Source organism: Aquarana catesbeiana, linkage group LG06 (assembly GCF_042186555.1).
Source record: "Aquarana catesbeiana isolate 2022-GZ linkage group LG06, ASM4218655v1, whole genome shotgun sequence".
In the NCBI taxonomy this organism is placed as follows: domain Eukaryota; kingdom Metazoa; phylum Chordata; class Amphibia; order Anura; family Ranidae; genus Aquarana; species Aquarana catesbeiana.
Window position 1 is genome coordinate 243,274,018 of NC_133329.1, and position 17,194 is coordinate 243,291,211.

A 17,194-nucleotide genomic window follows, 5' to 3' on the forward strand; every position below is an offset into this window, starting at 1 on the left:
CTCATATTGATGAAGACTTCAACTTTTTATTTAATATACTGAAAATTTTTAACGAAAACTAAAATATTCCAATATGAAATGTAGTAATAATGTAAACCTGCATCACTTTTAAAAAATGTGTTCTCTTGGAGCAAGGAAGGACAAAACAACTATTTTGGGCATTTTGCACTATAAAATAATGTTAAATATTCATAGGAATTTGAAAACTATTCTTTGATACTAGAAATTTTGACATACAGATTTGATTAACTTTTGATCAACTATTTAATCCTAAATGATGTTGTTTCTGTTGTGTCACTGTAAATCCTGACAACAACCACCAGTTAATATATTAAAATGTGGCTTGTCCCTGCATTGGTGATTTGTGTGTCTTTAGGCTCTGTCATACTAAAATCCAATAAATGATCTGCCTGATCTAGTGATGATACTTACAATCGTTTTTTCTCCAGTAATGTTTTAAATGTAGAGATTAGTTCCAAATAAGATGTGGGTGTAACATAATTATATCTCTGTAGCTCCATGCGGAACTTCTCAGACAGGTTAATGGTAGAAGTGTGGAAGATTTTACACATGTCAATGCAACCATTCTTAATTTCTTCTGACATTTCTATATCTTCTAAATAGCGTGTTGCTACGGCTTGAAGTGCATCTTCTGGCCAGGTCTAAAAAACAGGTTTGAAACAGAATATTCTTTAAAGAATATGACATAAAGTCATGATGCCCATAGCAGTTAAACTCCATATTACCAAAAACAAAAAATAATATTATTGAAACATAACTCAACATGGGCATTCCCATAATTACATTTCAAGACATTTTCTCCTAATATATACATAGAATTTTAGTATATCCCCTAATCTTCTGTTGTTTAGAATATCCTCCATAAGGCTACTTTCACACTGGAATGGGCGGGCTCCGGTGGTAAAGCGGCGCTATTTTTAGCGCCGCTTTACCGTCCTTTTAGTGGCGCTATTCAGCTGCTAGCGAGGAGGTTTTAACCCCCTGCTAGCGGCCAAAAAAAGGTTAAAACTGTTGCCGGCGGTTTGGCGGTGCTGCCCCATTGTTTTCAATGGGTAGGGGCGCATTAGGAGCGGTGAATACACCGCTCCAACAGCGCTGTAAAGATGTGGCTTGCAGGACTTTTTTGACCGTCCTGCAAGCACACCACTCCAGTGTGAAAGCACTCGGGCTTTCACACTGGAGACACAGGAGAGGCTCTTTACAGGCGCTATTTTTAGCACTGTAGCGCCTGTAAAGCGCCTCAGTGTGAAAGTAGCCTTAGTGTGATTTCCTATATGGGATAGCAAAATAGCTTAGTGGTGGCCTTGCAGTGCTGGAAAGGTGTGTTTAAGTCCTACCAGGCACACCACTTGCAAGGCCAGTTGATACACAGCATATTACCCATTATCAGTTACACATACTCAACACAATTAAGGCCCCTTTCACACTGAGGCGCTTCTAAACTGCCAGTAAAACACTAAGCACTTTTGAAGAGCTTTTCAGGCGCTTTTGAAGAGCTTTTCAGGTGACTTTGAAGAGCTTTCCATTCATTTCAATGGAGAGGGGCGTATTTTCACCACCCTGCCAGCGCACTGCCCCAGTCTGAAAGCATTCATTGATTTTAATGGAAATAGGTTTTCGTGAGCTTTTCAGGCGCTTTTTTTAGCGTGAAAGCGCCTGAAAAGCTCCTCAGTGTGAAAGGGGTCTAAGGTCAGGTTCACATCTATTTGTGTCCGCTTTTGTGCATTTTTTAAATGCGTTGTAGCACACATATATCATTCTATTGGGCATCGCAGCACATGAAAATGAACAGAAAAATGGAAGTGCATCATTTTTCCAACTGCAATGGACCACAGAAACCCAAGCAGCTTTATTGAATAACATGCATTGTTCTGATTTAAAATGCATGAGACCTAAAGAATAAGTTTTCATCACTCTAAGTATGCAGGTGGGAGTAAAAGCTTATTCACACCATGTCCATTAAGCTGGATTGATCTGCATAGATCAATGCAGGCTCAATGCAAGGGCACATAGAAAACAAGTGTTTTCTATGTGCGTTGGTACAATGTGCTGAAAATGCAGTACGTTTCCTTTTTACGCAGTTAAACTCACCACACTGTATGTCACTACACCACTGCATGTCAGAACATGCTGCAATGCATGTAGTTTTATGTTATAACACTTCAATAAAGTTTAAAAAAGTAAAAAAAAACAAAAAAAACAGTAACCAGTGTGATGCATTGTAACAATGCACTTCACCATCTGCCACTGCCCCAGCACAAAGCACACCAGCATGCACACGTTTTAAAGTGCAGGCTGGTGAAAATGAGCCCTAAATCACAAATATCCGTGGTATTTTTTCACATGGTCGTATGCCATAAGTAGATGCATGTGTCTAATCAAAATTTAATAGTAATGATATTTAAAAAATTACCTGAAACCAATCAATTGTACAGCAGTTAACAAGAGCTGGAAACTTCCGGAGTCGGTTTCGGAATGCATCTCCTATAGGACTCATTGCAAGGACGATGTGTAGCTGATCCCGGCAACGGTCAATGAACAAGTTGAAAAGGGCAAGAGGACTACCATCAGTTTGTTTTAGTTTATCTCTTTGCCGGTCTATCTGTCGCATCTTTTCACATATTTCTTGTTTCTCATCAGGTGCAAAAAGATTTGGAACCTCTCCAGCATTGAGCAAATTATTAATATCTTCCAAGAAAGATTCTTTTTTAATCTGTGAGTCTGTAAACAGGAAAACTCCTGGCATTTCCCCCTCAGCAGACTGTCTCAAAATTAGTTTTAAGTCCTCCCGCCATTCAGTAGTACCATAGCTCTTTGAGATTTCCACTTGGAAAAGTTTTTGGTCAGCCATGTGAACAGCTAATCGAGTGACTGACTGACGGCCACTTCCACCAACACCAACTAATAAGGCATGGCTACGAGGCTGTTTCAAAATGCGTGATATTCTACATATGTGTTCAATCGCAAATCGGAATAAAACCAAATTCATGGGTTTCTTACTAATGTTATTAAATTCTTCCAAATGGCTTTCCACAACTGAATATAGTTTATCAAAATTGGTTATTTCTTTGTAATTTGTATCTTCCCTCTTAAGGTCATGGAAATCACAAAACATTAAACTGCGTATGTCATCCTCCTCAACCTTGCCATCATTGTTAAAATCTAGATGCTGAAAGAGTTGATGAAAGTCTTCCCTCATGTGGCTTTTCACAACTTCCTCAATATATCCAACAAGCCAAGATCGATCTGCATTATCAACAAGTCGGTCATAGTAAATGCGAAGGATCTAAAGAATAAAAAAAAAATTATAGTGTTATTAATAAATATTTATGCTGACAAGGCCAGCGGACATGCATCAACTTGAAATGATTGTTATCTTCAGTAGCGGTAGCAATGTTCATTCCATTCTATAGCCCTAGATAGAACAAAGCAGAATATGCATGGTCTGGGTTCAAATATATAAAGTATAGCAATTTTTTGTGCTGCAAATCTTTGAGCATATCCAATTAACACACCGCATTATTCTCAGAAAGAAGCAGCCAGTTTGCAAAGTCAAGTCCCGACACTCTTAAAGCGGAACTTTACCCATTACAACTTGATCAAAAAAATAAGAGTTCTTTAGGAAGGAACATACATTCCACATTATTAATTATGCTACCAAAATTAGTGTTGGCTGTAAATTGCCTCCAGCATCGCTCCTGTTTCATCTTGCTGGAGGCTGCCATTTTGTTGAAGCCCAAAGCCCCTGAACAGCAGTACACCTTTAGGCTGTCAGCAGATCCAGCAGCTCTGATTTTTGGCACAATGCCAAAAATGGACAGCAATTGAGCATGTGCAGAGCAGGGCGAGGCAGTGTGTTACTGGATTTTAAACAGTATAGGCACTTATTTTTAATGTTTTACATAACTATACCTGCAAAAGGGCCAGCCTAAAGTGATCTAGATGAACTTCATTTTCTGACTAATGTTCCACTTTAAAATTACCCTTTGTAAAATCTAAGTGTGCTACTGACCTCAAACACTATATGAATGCTGGTAAGTTCATGCAAAGGCATTTTTTCTATGCATTCACAGAATTTCACATGTTTGTGTCTATGGAAAAAGCCAGCTCAAACTTTGCATATTCACTCACTTCTGCAGTGATTGCTTCTGAATGGATGCTTCTATAGGCAGCTTTTAAAAATATATATATCTCAGTTGTTGATTTACAGAAATAACTAATTGTAATTTTTTCTAAATCCTAAGTCTATGATTGTTCTCCCAACCACACAAGGCTAATACTTAAAGAGTTTGTTAACCCAAAAAGAAAAATGCTGCTCCTGTCCCTTTAATGTACAATTAGCAGCTGGTGCTTTTACTTTTTAAATTATCCCTCTGTATCTCTTACAATAGCTGTTTGATAATGCCATGTCCTGACTCCCCCCTGAGTTCTGACCACAATTACCATGTCTGCTAATCCGAGAGATCGTAGTCTGTGCGTGTCTGCATCACACGCAGCTCTCCTATTCTCCTCTGTGCCTGTCTTCAGCTCTCTCATTGTCTGCTCGGCTCTCATACTTAACCTGAAAAGCTCCTATCCCCTCTGTATTTGGACAAGAAGTTCCTGTGTCTGTGTTTTATCATAAATATGCATATATGCAGATAACACATCGGCTTCCTGCAATCACATGACTCCTCGGCTCTGTCTCTCCTCTCCTCCCCAGCTGACATCATTGGCAGTGCCCCCCACCCCCCCGGAACTGTCAGCTGGCAGAGGAGAGGAGAGAAAAGGCAACTGATCGTAGGAAGAAGGTGTTTTATCAGTACAGATAGATGTATTTATCAGTGGCGGCTGGTGCTCAAAATTTTTGGGGGGGGCGCAGACAAACTGAAAAATACTGAAACACCCCCCCATCAATTGCAGCCTCACTGTGCCCATTAAATGCAGCCATTGTGCTCATAAAATGCAGCCATTGTGCCCATCAAACGCAGCCACTGTGCTCATCAAATTCAGCCACTTGTGCCCATCATATGCAGCCACTTGTGCGCATCAAACGCAGTCACTTGTGCCCATCAAATTCAGCCACTTGTGCCCATCATATGCAGCCACTTGTGCCCATCATATGCAGCCACTTGTGCCCATCAAACGCAGCCTCTTGTGCCCATCATATACAGCCAATTGTGCCCGTCAAATGCAGCCACTTGTGCCAGTCTCATGCAGCCACTTGTGCCAGTCAAATGCAGCCACTTGTGCCCCTCAAATGCAGTCACTTGTTAACAGATTCTCCCAACTGAGCTGTGGATCTCTGCAGCTCCTCCAGAGTTACCATGGGCCTCTTGGCTGATTCTCTGATTAATGCTCTCCTTGCCCGGCCTGTCAGTTTAGGTGGACGGCCATGTCTTGATAGGGTTGCAGTTGTGCCATACTCTTTCCATTTTCGGATGAGGGATTGAGCAGTGCTCCGTGAGATGTTCAAAGCTTGGGATATTTTTTTTATAACCGAACCCTGCTTTAAACTTCTCCACAACTTTATCCCTGAGCTGTCTGGTGTGTTCCTTGGCCTTCGTGATGCTGTTTGTTCACTAAGGTTCTCTAACAATCCTCTGAGGGCTTCACAGAACAGCTGTATTTATACTGAGATTAAATTACACACAGGTGGACTCTATTTACTAATTAAGCGACTTCTGAAGGCAATTGGTTCCACTTGATTTTAGATAGGTAAATCAGAGTAAAGGGGATGAATACAAATGCATGCCACACTTTTCACATATTTATTTGTAAAAAATGTTGAAAACCATGTATCATTTTCTTTCCACTTCACAATTATGTGCCACTTTGTGTTGGTCTATCACATAAATTCCCAATAAAATATATTTACGTTTTTGGTTGTAACATGATAAAATGTGGAACATTTCAAAGGGTATGAATACTTTTTCAAGGCACTGTATCTATTGAAGAACCTAGGATTAAACTTGTATGCCCTAATGATCTTCCCCACTGTGAATATCCCAAGGGTGTAGCTGATGGCACCTTGGTCACAAGCTGTGTATCAGAGCTGCTATCAGCAACTCTTTCTACAGTGATTAATGTTTTAGGTGTTACATTGTTAGTGCTAGGTAAAACATAAACAACGTTAGGTCAACAACGATAGATACATTATAATTAACCACAACTGTCATGGGGAAGCTAATTACAGTGGAATTTCTAATAGAGATGCTAAAACAAACCTGAAAATAGAAAATAAGTTGTTTTCATTTGGAGGTGTTAAAGTGGTTGTTTAAAGGGGTGTTCCGGCCAAAATTATACTTTTTAAATAAAAATACCCCTATAATACACAAGCTTAATGTATTCTAGTAAAGTTAGTCTGTAAACTAAGGTCTGTTTTGTCAGTTTATAGCAGTAGTTTGTTATTTTATAAATTTACAGCAGGCCGTGGCCATCTTAAGTGTGGGCATCTGAAGCCAGACTGTATTTCTTCCTGGATCTCATCCTTGCAGATCTCGCTCAGTGCAGCACAAGCCGTGTAATAGGTTTCAGGTCAGGTTTCCATAGCAACGGCAGTTTCAGAGGAAGTTGCCGCCCCTTCCCAGAAGGCATTGCAAACAGGAAATGATGCGATGGGCTGCGGCCAGGGAGGAGGAAGTGAAAAATGAATACAGCAGATATACAGTAGGTGCTGAGAAAAAAAATAAAAAAATATCCAATTTGTTTACAGTGCACAGTTTAGTGAGGGATGCTGAAGAGTTGTAAAAGTGGGTGGAACTCCACTTTAAGCCACTTGTATAAAATGCTCCCATCCCCTCTGTATTAGAACAATAATTTCCCCTGTGCCTGTGTTGTATCATAAATACCAGTGGTGGACCGTGCACTGTGGGCGCACAGGCGCCGCCCCCTCATCCATGCACCCGGCCCCTTTCAGGATGCCAGACGCATGGATTCCTATGGCGGGGGTGGTACTTTTTGAAGCACCTGTGCCCATCAAATGCAGCCACTTGTGCCCATCAAATGAAGCCACTTGTGCCCGTCATATGCAGCCACTGTGCCCAGTATATGCAGCCACTTGTGCCCATCATATGCAGCCACATGTGCCCGTCAAATGCAGCCACTTGTGCCCGTCAAATGCAGCCACTTGTGCCCATCATATGCAGCCACTTGTGCCCATCACATGCAGCCACTTGTGCCCATCACATGCAGCTACTTGTGGCCATCAAATGCAGCCATGTGTGCCCATTAAATGCAGCCATTTGTGCCCATCATATGCAGCCACTGTGCCCATCATATGCAGCCACTTGTGCCCAGTATATGCAGCCACTTGTGCCCGTCATATGTAGCCACGTGTGACCATCACATGCAGCCACTTGTGCCCATCAAATGCAGCCACTTGTGTCCATTAAATGCAGCCACTTGTGCTCATCATATGCAACCACTGTGCCCATCATATGCAGCCACTTGTGCCCTTTAAATGCAGCCACTTATGCCCATCAAATGCAGCCACTTGTGCCCAGTATATGCAGCCACTTTTGCCCAGTATATGCAGCCACTCATGCCCACCGATCCCCCCCACTCGCGGGGCTCGTCGTTTTGGGGGGCAGCACCCACCCTCCACGTGGCTCTGGCAGTAAACCCCAACCCCCCCTGGCGCGGCTCTGGCAGCACCCTCCTGACACTTACCAAGCAGCAGCTCCTCTCAGTGAAACAGGTCTGACGCCCTGCATTCTGATTGGCAGGGAGGACGGTTAATGTGAAAATAGTGAAAATTTATTCGCTATCGTCACACAATTGGGTGGGATCAGGGCGCACTCTCTGTGCCCCAAGCCCACCCTATTTTGAAGCCTATTAGAGCCTCTGGCTCTAATCAGGTGCTTCAAAAAGTACCACCCCCCTTTCACCCTCGCCATAGGAATCCATGCGTCCGGCGTCCTGAAAGGGGCTGGGCGCATGGATGGGGGGGCGGCACCTGTGCGCCCACAGTGCACGGGCCGACACTGGTGTTTATGATACAACACAGGCACAGGGGAAATTATTGCTCTAATACAGAGGGGATGGGAGCATTTTATACAAGTGGCTTAACAACCAATTTAACCCATCAAATACAGCCACTTGTGTTCATCAAATGCAGCCACTTGTGCCCATCATATGCAGCCACTGTGCCCAGTATATGCAGCCACTTGTGCCCGTCATATGCAGCCACTTGTGCCCATCAAATGCAGCCACTTGTGCCCATCATATGCAGCCACTTGTGCCCATCATATGCAGCCACTTGTGCCCATCAATGCAGCCACTTGTACCCATCACATGCAGCCACTTGTGCCCATCAAATGCAGCCACATGTGCCTATCAAATGCAGCCACTTGTGCCCATCATATGCAGCCACTTGTGCCCATCAAATGCAGCCACTTGTGCCCATCATATGCAGCCACTTGTGCCCATCATATGCAGCCACTTGTGCCCATCACATGCAGCTACTTGTGCCCATCAAATGCAGCCACTTGTGCCCAGTATATGCAGCCACTCGTGCCCACCGACCCCCCCCCACTCGCGGGGCTCGTGGCTCTGGTGGCAGCACCCCCCCGTGTGGCTCTGGCAGTAAACCCCAACCCCCCCTGGAGCGGCTCTGGCAGCACCCCCCTGACACTTACCAGGCAGCAGCTCCTCTCAGTGAAACTGACACCCTGCATCCTGATTGGCATGGAGGAAGGTTAGTGTGAAAATAGCAAAAATTCATTTGCTATCATCACACAATTGGGTGGGATCAGGGCGCACTCTCTGTACCCCGAGCCCATCCTATTTTGAAGCCTATTAGAGCCTCTGGCTCTAATCAGGTGCTTCAAAAAGTACCACCCCCTCCCACCCCCGCCATAGGAATCCATGCGTCCGGCATCCTGAAAGGGGCCGGGCGCATGGATGGGGGGGCGGCGCCCGTGTGCCCACAGTGCACGGGCCGCCACTGGTATTTATTAGACATGTGCATTAGTTTTCGTCCAAATGCATTTTCGTCCGAGTTTCGGGTATTTTAGTTATCGTTTTAACAAACGATAACAAATGTGCAGAATCCGAAAACCGAAAGATCCGACATAAACAAATGCTTTATTTTCATTTTCGTTGCGACAACAGTTCGATATAGATAGGAGATTCGACATGACGCTGACAATAGCGATCTGTGTCCATCGAACCTGTGGTCGAATGTGCCTAACCTTAGCTCTGTTAGTCCAAGATTATTCTACATAGAGAGAAAAAATTCAACATAGAGAGAAAAGATTCGACATTATAGAGAATATAGCAAAAAAGGTTGAATGTGCCTAACCTAACTCTATTAGTCCAAGATTATTCGACATAGAGAGAAAAGATTCGACATAAAGATTCGACGAAGCAGTCGCCGCGAGCGGACATTTATGGTCAAATGCTCCGCCAATAGGCTATAGAAGAATTCTAATGTTGGTTGACTAGTAATAATAATTAATAAATATAATTATTACTAGTGTCGTACAACATTAGAATTCTATTATAGCTTGTAGGCGGAACATTCGACTGGAAATGTACGATTGCGGCGTCGTACAGTTTAGCTGCTCCATCAAATCTTCTTAGAACATTCAACAGACACCATAAGCCTTCAATGACAGATTCGACCTTAATTTTATCGGATTTTCGGACAAATGCATTTTTTTTTTAACAAAACGAAATAAATAAAAACGAATTTCGGGAATAGCTAAATAAATGTATTTTTCGGATGAAAAAGAAATTCCAAAACAAAATATTTCAGTGTGCACATGTCTAGTATTTATGATACAACACAGCCACAGGGGGAAATTATTGTTCTAATACAGAGGGGATGGGAGCATTTTATACAAGTGGCTTAACAACCACTTTAACACCTCCAAATGAAAACAACTTATTTTCTATTTTCAGGACTGTTTTAGCAGCTCTATTAGAAATTCCACTGTTATTAGCTTCCCCGTGACAGTTGTGGTTAATTATAATGTATCTATCTTTGTTGACCTAACATTGATAATGTTTTACCTAGCACTAACAATGTAACACCTAAAACATTAATCACTGTAGAAAAAGCTGCTGATAGCAGCTCTGATACACAGCTTGTAACTTGGATCCCAACAGCTACACCCTTGGGATAGTCACAGTGGGGAAGATCATTAGGGCATACAAGTTTAATCCTAGGTTCTTCAATAGATACAGTGCCTTGAAAAAGTATTCATACCCCTTGAAATGTTCCACATTTTATCACGTTACAACCAAAAACGTAAATATATTTTATTGGGACTTTATGTGATAGACCAACACAAAGTGGCAACTAATTGTGAAGTGGAAAGAAAATGATAAATGCTTTTCAACATTTTTTACAAATAAATATGTGAAAAGTGTGGCATGCATTTGTATTCATCCCCTTTACTCTGATTCATCTAAAATCTAGTGGAACCAATTGCCTTCAGAAGTTGCCTAATTAGTACATAGAGTCCACCTGTGTGTAATTTAATCTCAGTATAAATACAGCTGTTCTGTGAAGCCCTCAGAGGTTTGTTAGAGAACCTTAGTGAACAAACAGCATCATGAAGGCCAAGGAACACACCAGAAACAGAAGGGTCCAGGGTGGCCCCAGGATTGCCAACAAAGAGAGAGGCTACAACATAGTGAGATCAAAACCAAACAAGGAACACACCAGACAGCTCAGGGATAAAGTTATGGAGAAGTTTAAAGCAGGGTTCGGTTATAAAAAAAAATCCCAAGCTTTGAACATCTCATGGAGCACTGTTCAATCCATCATCCAAAAATGGAAAGAGTATGGCCCAACTGCAACCCTATCAAATCATGGCCGTCCACCTAAACTGACAGGCCAGGCAAGGAGAACATTAATCGGAGAAGCAGCCAAGAGGTCCATGGTAACTCTGGAGGAGCTGCAGAGATCCACAGCTCAGGTGGGAGAATCTGTCCACAGGACAACTATTAGCCATGCACTTCACAAATCTGGCCTTTATGAAAGAGTGGCAAGAAGAAAGCCATTGTTGAAAAAAATCCATAAGAAGTCCCGTGTGCAGTTTGCGAGAAGCCATGTGGGGGACACAGCAAACATGTGGAGGAAGGTGCTCTGGTCAGATGAGACCAAAATAGAACTTTTTGGCCAAAAAGCAAAACGCTATGTGTGGCGGAAAACGAATACTGCACATCACCCTGAACACACCATCCCCACCGTGAAACATGGTGGTGGCATCATCATGTTATGTAGATGCTTTTCTTCAGCAGGGACAGGGAAGCTGGTCAGAGTTGATGGGAAGATGGATGGAGCCAAATACAGGCCAATCTTAGAAGAAAACCTGTTGGAGTCTGCAAAAGACTTGAGACTGGGGCGGAGGTTCACCTTCCAGCAGGACAAGGACCCTAAACATACAGTGAAAGCTACGCCTACAGTGGAATGGTTTAGATCAAAGTATATTCATTTGTTAGAATGGCCCAGTCAAAGTCCAGACCTAAATCCAATTGATAATCTGTGGCAAGACTTGAAAATTGCTGCTTACAGACTCTCTTCATCCAAACTGGCAGAGCTTGAGCAATTTTGCAAAGAAGAATGGGCAAACATGTCACTCTCTAGATGTGCAAACCTGGTAGAGACATCCCCAAAAAAGACTTGCAGTTGTTATTGCAGCGAAAGGTGGTTCTACAAAGTATTGACTCAGGGGGGCGGAATACAAATGCGCACCACACTTTTCACATATTTATTTGTAAAACATGTTGAAAACCAATTATCATTTTCCTTCCACTTCACTGTTATGTGCCACTTTGTGTCGGTCTATCACATAAAATCAAAATAAAATACATTTACATTTTTGGGTGTAACATGACAAATTGTGGAAAATGTCAAGGGGTAAGAATACTTTTTCAAGGCACTGTAGATAAGCAATTTTATGATTACAGCTTTAACACTAAAGGCTACCATACACGGCTTGATTTTTTGCCAATTCCTGCTGCTTAGCCCTATTGGCACCAAGCAGCTCAACAAACTTTAAATTAAAAATCAAAGGAGCCGGGTAGAAAATTGTCAGCTGAACAGTTATGCCCCATACACATGATCAGATTTTCCAACAACAAATGTTGGATGTGAGCTTGTTGACTGACTGTGTGTATGCTCCATCGAACATTTGTTGTCGGACTTTCCGCCAACAAATGTTGGCTAGCAGGTTCTCAAATTTTCCGCCAAAAAATGTTTGTTGTTGGACGTTCCGATCATGTGTACACAAGTCCATCAGACAAAAGTTCACGCATGCTCGGAATCAAGTGCGAGTCGGAGATACAACTAGCGTTCGTAATGGAGATATCACGTACGTCTTGTACGTCACTACGTTCGTAATTGTTGGCCAACATTTGTGTGACCGTGTGTATGAAAGACAAGTTGGAGACAACATCCTTCGAACAAAAATCCACGGTTTTGTTGTCGGAAAGTCAAATCGTGTGTACGGGGCATAACTGCATGCAATCATACAAAAACATTTCCAAGATGGATACAAATATTGCTGGGCAGATGCTAGTGGTTTAGTGGAGTGGGGATGACTATATGATAGACTCATGAAATACTTTCCTTTACGCATCTCAATAGTTTGATGTGATTGTGATTAAAAAATCTACAATATATTTTGCAGTGGATATACTGACCCAGCAGTGCTGGGTATAACCAGATTATAACTGACCATTTTATTTATATATACTTCTATATGTTTTTTTTTATTATTAATACTGTATATGGAAAGCTGATGACATAAAATGTATTCCTAAATCTATGTTTCATTGTTTATAGATACCTTTGATGCTTTTCTGATTATGTTATGGGTTATGTTTTGCCTACAAAACCCATACCATCTTTCCCACTCCACTGAACCACCAGCATCCATGCAAAAATATTTTTCTTCATCTTGTAAAAGTTTATGTATGATGAAATTCAATAGAGTGATGAATATACTAATTTAGCTGATAGAAGGGAGAAGGGATGTAACATGTGACGTTGAAAGCATACACATTACAATAAAATATGTGAAAAGATTTATTGCCTTTATCTGATGCCTTTAAGTGATTTTATTCAAATGACTGTCTTTTTATGTATATGTTATGTAGTGTAATAAAAGTCAGACATTTAGATTTTTTTTGAGGAGCTGCTATGTATTTATAAATTTGGTAAGTTTAATAAACCAACAAGTGCAATGCTCCCTCTGCCTATAACATCGATCAATAATCATGTATCAATTTGTGTCAGTGTGTTGTGTTCTTTAAGGATCGCCAAAGAAGTCCAATCAGGAGCAACATGTCAGATGGGAGTATCCATGATGTCATCACACTAGGCAGAGTTGGGCGGAGAGCCAAGGCAGACAGTGTAGGATGTGTATGAGCAGTCAGACTGGGACACAGGCCATTTTGAAAGCTTTGATTGTATGACTGGCATACATGTGAGTGTTTCTAATCTCTATTGAGTGAATAAACAGATATATGGAGAGCACTAAGGTTTACTCTATTCTCTTTGCATGAGTGGCGCTGTGACAACACTTTCAACTACAAAAGGGCTCACTGTATACTCTGTATCATATACATGATTTTTAACCTTTGAATGCTCTATTCATGTATTGTATTTTCATAATAAACATTATTTTTCTATACTTTGCTAATTGTTTCGTGTGCCTTTAAAGTTCGTCCTAGGGATACTTAGTAAGTATCCCTTTCTCTTTTTGTCCCCTTAACCTACGGATGTGGCAATGTGAGTGTCTTCTTTCTTATTTAACACTTTCAACTAATGAAGCCATTTGAGAAAGAGAGGAGAGAAGTGGCTGTTAAAGGTTTTATACGCTTGATTGATATGATACAGGGGTCCATCCTACCAGGTGAGAGCATAGCCAAGAGCACAGGGTGTGGATTTGGAGAGGGCACTAAGAACAGTGTTTGCACACACACTGTAAGATTGCATTTTTTTACACTGTTTGCACTTGCTGGACTATTTGGACTTTATTATGTTTTACAACAATTATGATATTTCTTTATCGTACATCACAGGATACAGAGCGGGTTATTATATTAATACGTACTTGGGTTATACACCACCTATAGGTGAATGGAAACTGGTAGATCAATCAAACAGGAAGTCCTCCCCTATATAACCCCTCCTACACAGGAAGCACATCAGTTTTTTTGCCAGTAGTCTGTAAGGTGATGGTCACTGATGTGATACATGTGCTCTTGGAGCATACTTGGAGGTCTGGACGGTTCTATTAAGAATCGTGGACTTCAATTGGATCCATTTGAAAAAGCTATCAGCCAAAATGGATGGTACCTGAGCTTCATTGGAAGAAGAGAAGATTCCTCGAGGTTTGCCTGTAATGCAGCCTTATGGCGCTGGACCCTGTGGTATGGAACCCTGTGCAATGTTTGTTCTGACCAAGGTGCTTTCCTGCACAAGTCTAGGGGTATAGCACAAGTCCAGGGGAGTGGACCCCACATTAAGGGGGACCTAGTCTCTGAATGTCTTTTATGACAAAGCTCGTCGTGATGGGTGAAGATTGGACTCCTGTTATGTTCAGAGTCATGCAGCAGGAATGGTAAGTCTGCATTTGTTTGCAGTTTCTCTTTAAAAAAAAAAAAAAGAGAGAGATCTGACTGTCTGTTCTCCCGGTGGCCACTGGGGGCAGTGTGCTGTTTAATCATGCTGTGTACTTCTTAGTTGTGTGGGCTGCGGTTTCTTCTCCAGCCACTAGAGGGCGCAGGCTCGCTCAGTATGGCCTATTTTTATATAGGCAGGAAGTGGAAGGGCTGCCATGTTGCCGTGCGGTCAACAGGTTCAGCAGGGCCTCTGGAGACATAACAGTAGCCCACGGATACTAACAAAGTGAGAGTACTTACTATGGGTGAACTGTGTGTACAAGTCATGATTATATGCTGCATATTTACAGCTTAATCTGGGGGGACTGTTCAACTGTAAGTCGATACACCCCTGGACTGATAGCAGTTCACTTTGTAGTGTTTTTTACTGCTCGGAAGGCAGGTGCAGCGTAGTATACATGCTTGCAAACTTGTTGCTTAAAGGCATGTTTAAATATACACTTGTTTGGAATAACATGGGCATGGGAGCACTTTAAGAAATTGTGTCTCCAGTATAGTGTGCATTTGGTCTCCAGAAACTTATTTTTTCTTTTTTCGCTGTTCTGAAACAGCATAGAGGCTGCATTGGATGCATATGTGCTTGGCTAAATCCTGCAGGACTAGTATGGGGCCAACTAGAGTTAAGCAGGTGCACGCTTGCAAACTAGCTAAAACACATGGTTGCTGGAACGCACGGTTGCTAAAGATACATGTTATACAGGTTTGCATAAAGATACATGTCTGCATAAAGATAGATGTCTGCACAAAGATGCATGTTTATACATGTTTGCATAAATATACACGGTTATACATGGTTGCATAAAGATGCATGGTTGCACAAAGATGCATGGTTGCACAAAGATGCATGTTTATACATGTTTGCATAAATATACATGGTTATACATGTTTGTATAAAGATACATAGTTACATAAAGATGCATGGTTGCACAAGATGCATGTTATACATGTTTGCATAAATATACATGGTTATACATGTTTGCATGAAGATACATGGTTGCATAAAGATGCATGGTTGCATAGAGATACATGGTTGTATAAAGATGCAGGTTTATACATGTCTACATAGATGCATGTTGCGTAATGTTGCATAGTCACGTTTCATAAATGCATGCTTTCTTATTGCGTAAATGCATGTTTCCATGGGTACGTATTGTATAAATACGTGTTTACAGGGACACTTTCATGTTTTGACTAGATGCATAGTTGCATAAGCACATGCTTACATGCTTCCATAGATGCATGTTGCTTAAACACATGCTGGCATGTTTTCATTTGTACTGCATACGTATATGTTTATTTACATTAGACTGCATACATATGTGCTTATTTACATTACGCTGTATACATATGTACTTGTTTTCCTGGGACTACATACATATGTACTTATTTGCCTAGGACTGCATATATATGTGCCTATGTGCCTAGGACTGCATACATATGTGCTTATTTACCTGGGACTACATGCATATGTGCTTATTTGCCTCGGGACTACATGCATATGTGCTTATTTGCCTGGGACTACATGCATATGTGCTTATTTGCCTGGGACTACATACAGATGTACTTGTTTGCCTGGGTGTACATACGTATGTGCTTATTTGACTAGGGGTACATGCGTGTGTGCTTATTGGCCTTGAACTGCATACATAAATGCATGAATGGCAAGAATACTTGTATACCTGCATGTTTGCATGCCTAGGTACTTACATATCGGCATACCTAAGGGGTTGCACAGAGGTAAACCAACATTGTTTTAGGCCTGCATCCTTGGAGGACTGTATATTAGGTTGGCTAAAATAATTGCTGCGTTATTTACCTGTTATACCAGTTAAATGGTTCCAGAAAAGAGATATAGCTGGGGGAGGCAGGTGCACCGCTCTCAGGTTCCGGGATCTGGCGGTGTCCACTTCTCCTGATGGACAGTGGTGTCAGGTGCATCTGAGCCACTGTGGTGTTTGGCAATGCAGTGTTTCCTGATGCATTCATTTTTTCGGCAGATACACTGCAGCCGCGTTACCTTGATCATGTCTGATCTCGGTTGATCGAAGCATAAGCAGGATCAAGCCTGGTTAGTATATAGATGGGAGACTGCCCAGGAATACCAGATGCTGTAAGCTTTTCCCCACCTGGGTGAGGGAGAAATCTGAGGCGGCTGTGTTTCGGGAGTATCTCAGGCCAGAAGATCTTAGGGCAGACTCTGAGGTTGTTTGTTCCACCTTTAGCCGGCAGAAACGCGGTAGGTTAAGTGCACCTCTTGGGACTGTCTGGGTCTGCCACAGAGTCCTCAGTCTTTTAGCTTGCATTTGCTCTTGGAGCAGAAGTTATGGGCTCATTATTGTGAGACAATTTAAATGGTAGCAGGTCCAAAACTAAAATGGGACATGAGGTCTATCTTAGGACCTCAAGCCGCTGAATATCCTTCCTGTTTTCAGATAGGCTAGATCTGTTCAGTGATGACCTCTCTGCAAGAGGTAGATTATGGGGTGCATAATGATCTGTAAAGGCACGTCTTCATGTGGCGGTTTGTTTCCAGGCTCATCAAGGATTTCTG

The 17,194-nt window shown here is 41.9% G+C and overlaps 1 protein-coding gene across 2 annotated transcripts in view; it reads right to left on the bottom strand.

The window, feature by feature from the left end:
• Nucleotides 1–17,194, bottom strand: part of DNAH7 (dynein axonemal heavy chain 7) — a 607,644-nt gene that overhangs the window by 317,729 nt on the left and 272,721 nt on the right. For both annotated transcript variants that reach the window (XM_073633106.1, XM_073633105.1), the window contains exons 40-41: nucleotides 2,435–3,307; nucleotides 433–662 (exon numbers count right to left, since the gene is read on the bottom strand). In XM_073633106.1, the coding sequence (XP_073489207.1) occupies nucleotides 433–662; nucleotides 2,435–3,307 (1,103 nt within the window). The remainder of the gene's footprint in view (nucleotides 1–432; nucleotides 663–2,434; nucleotides 3,308–17,194) is intronic.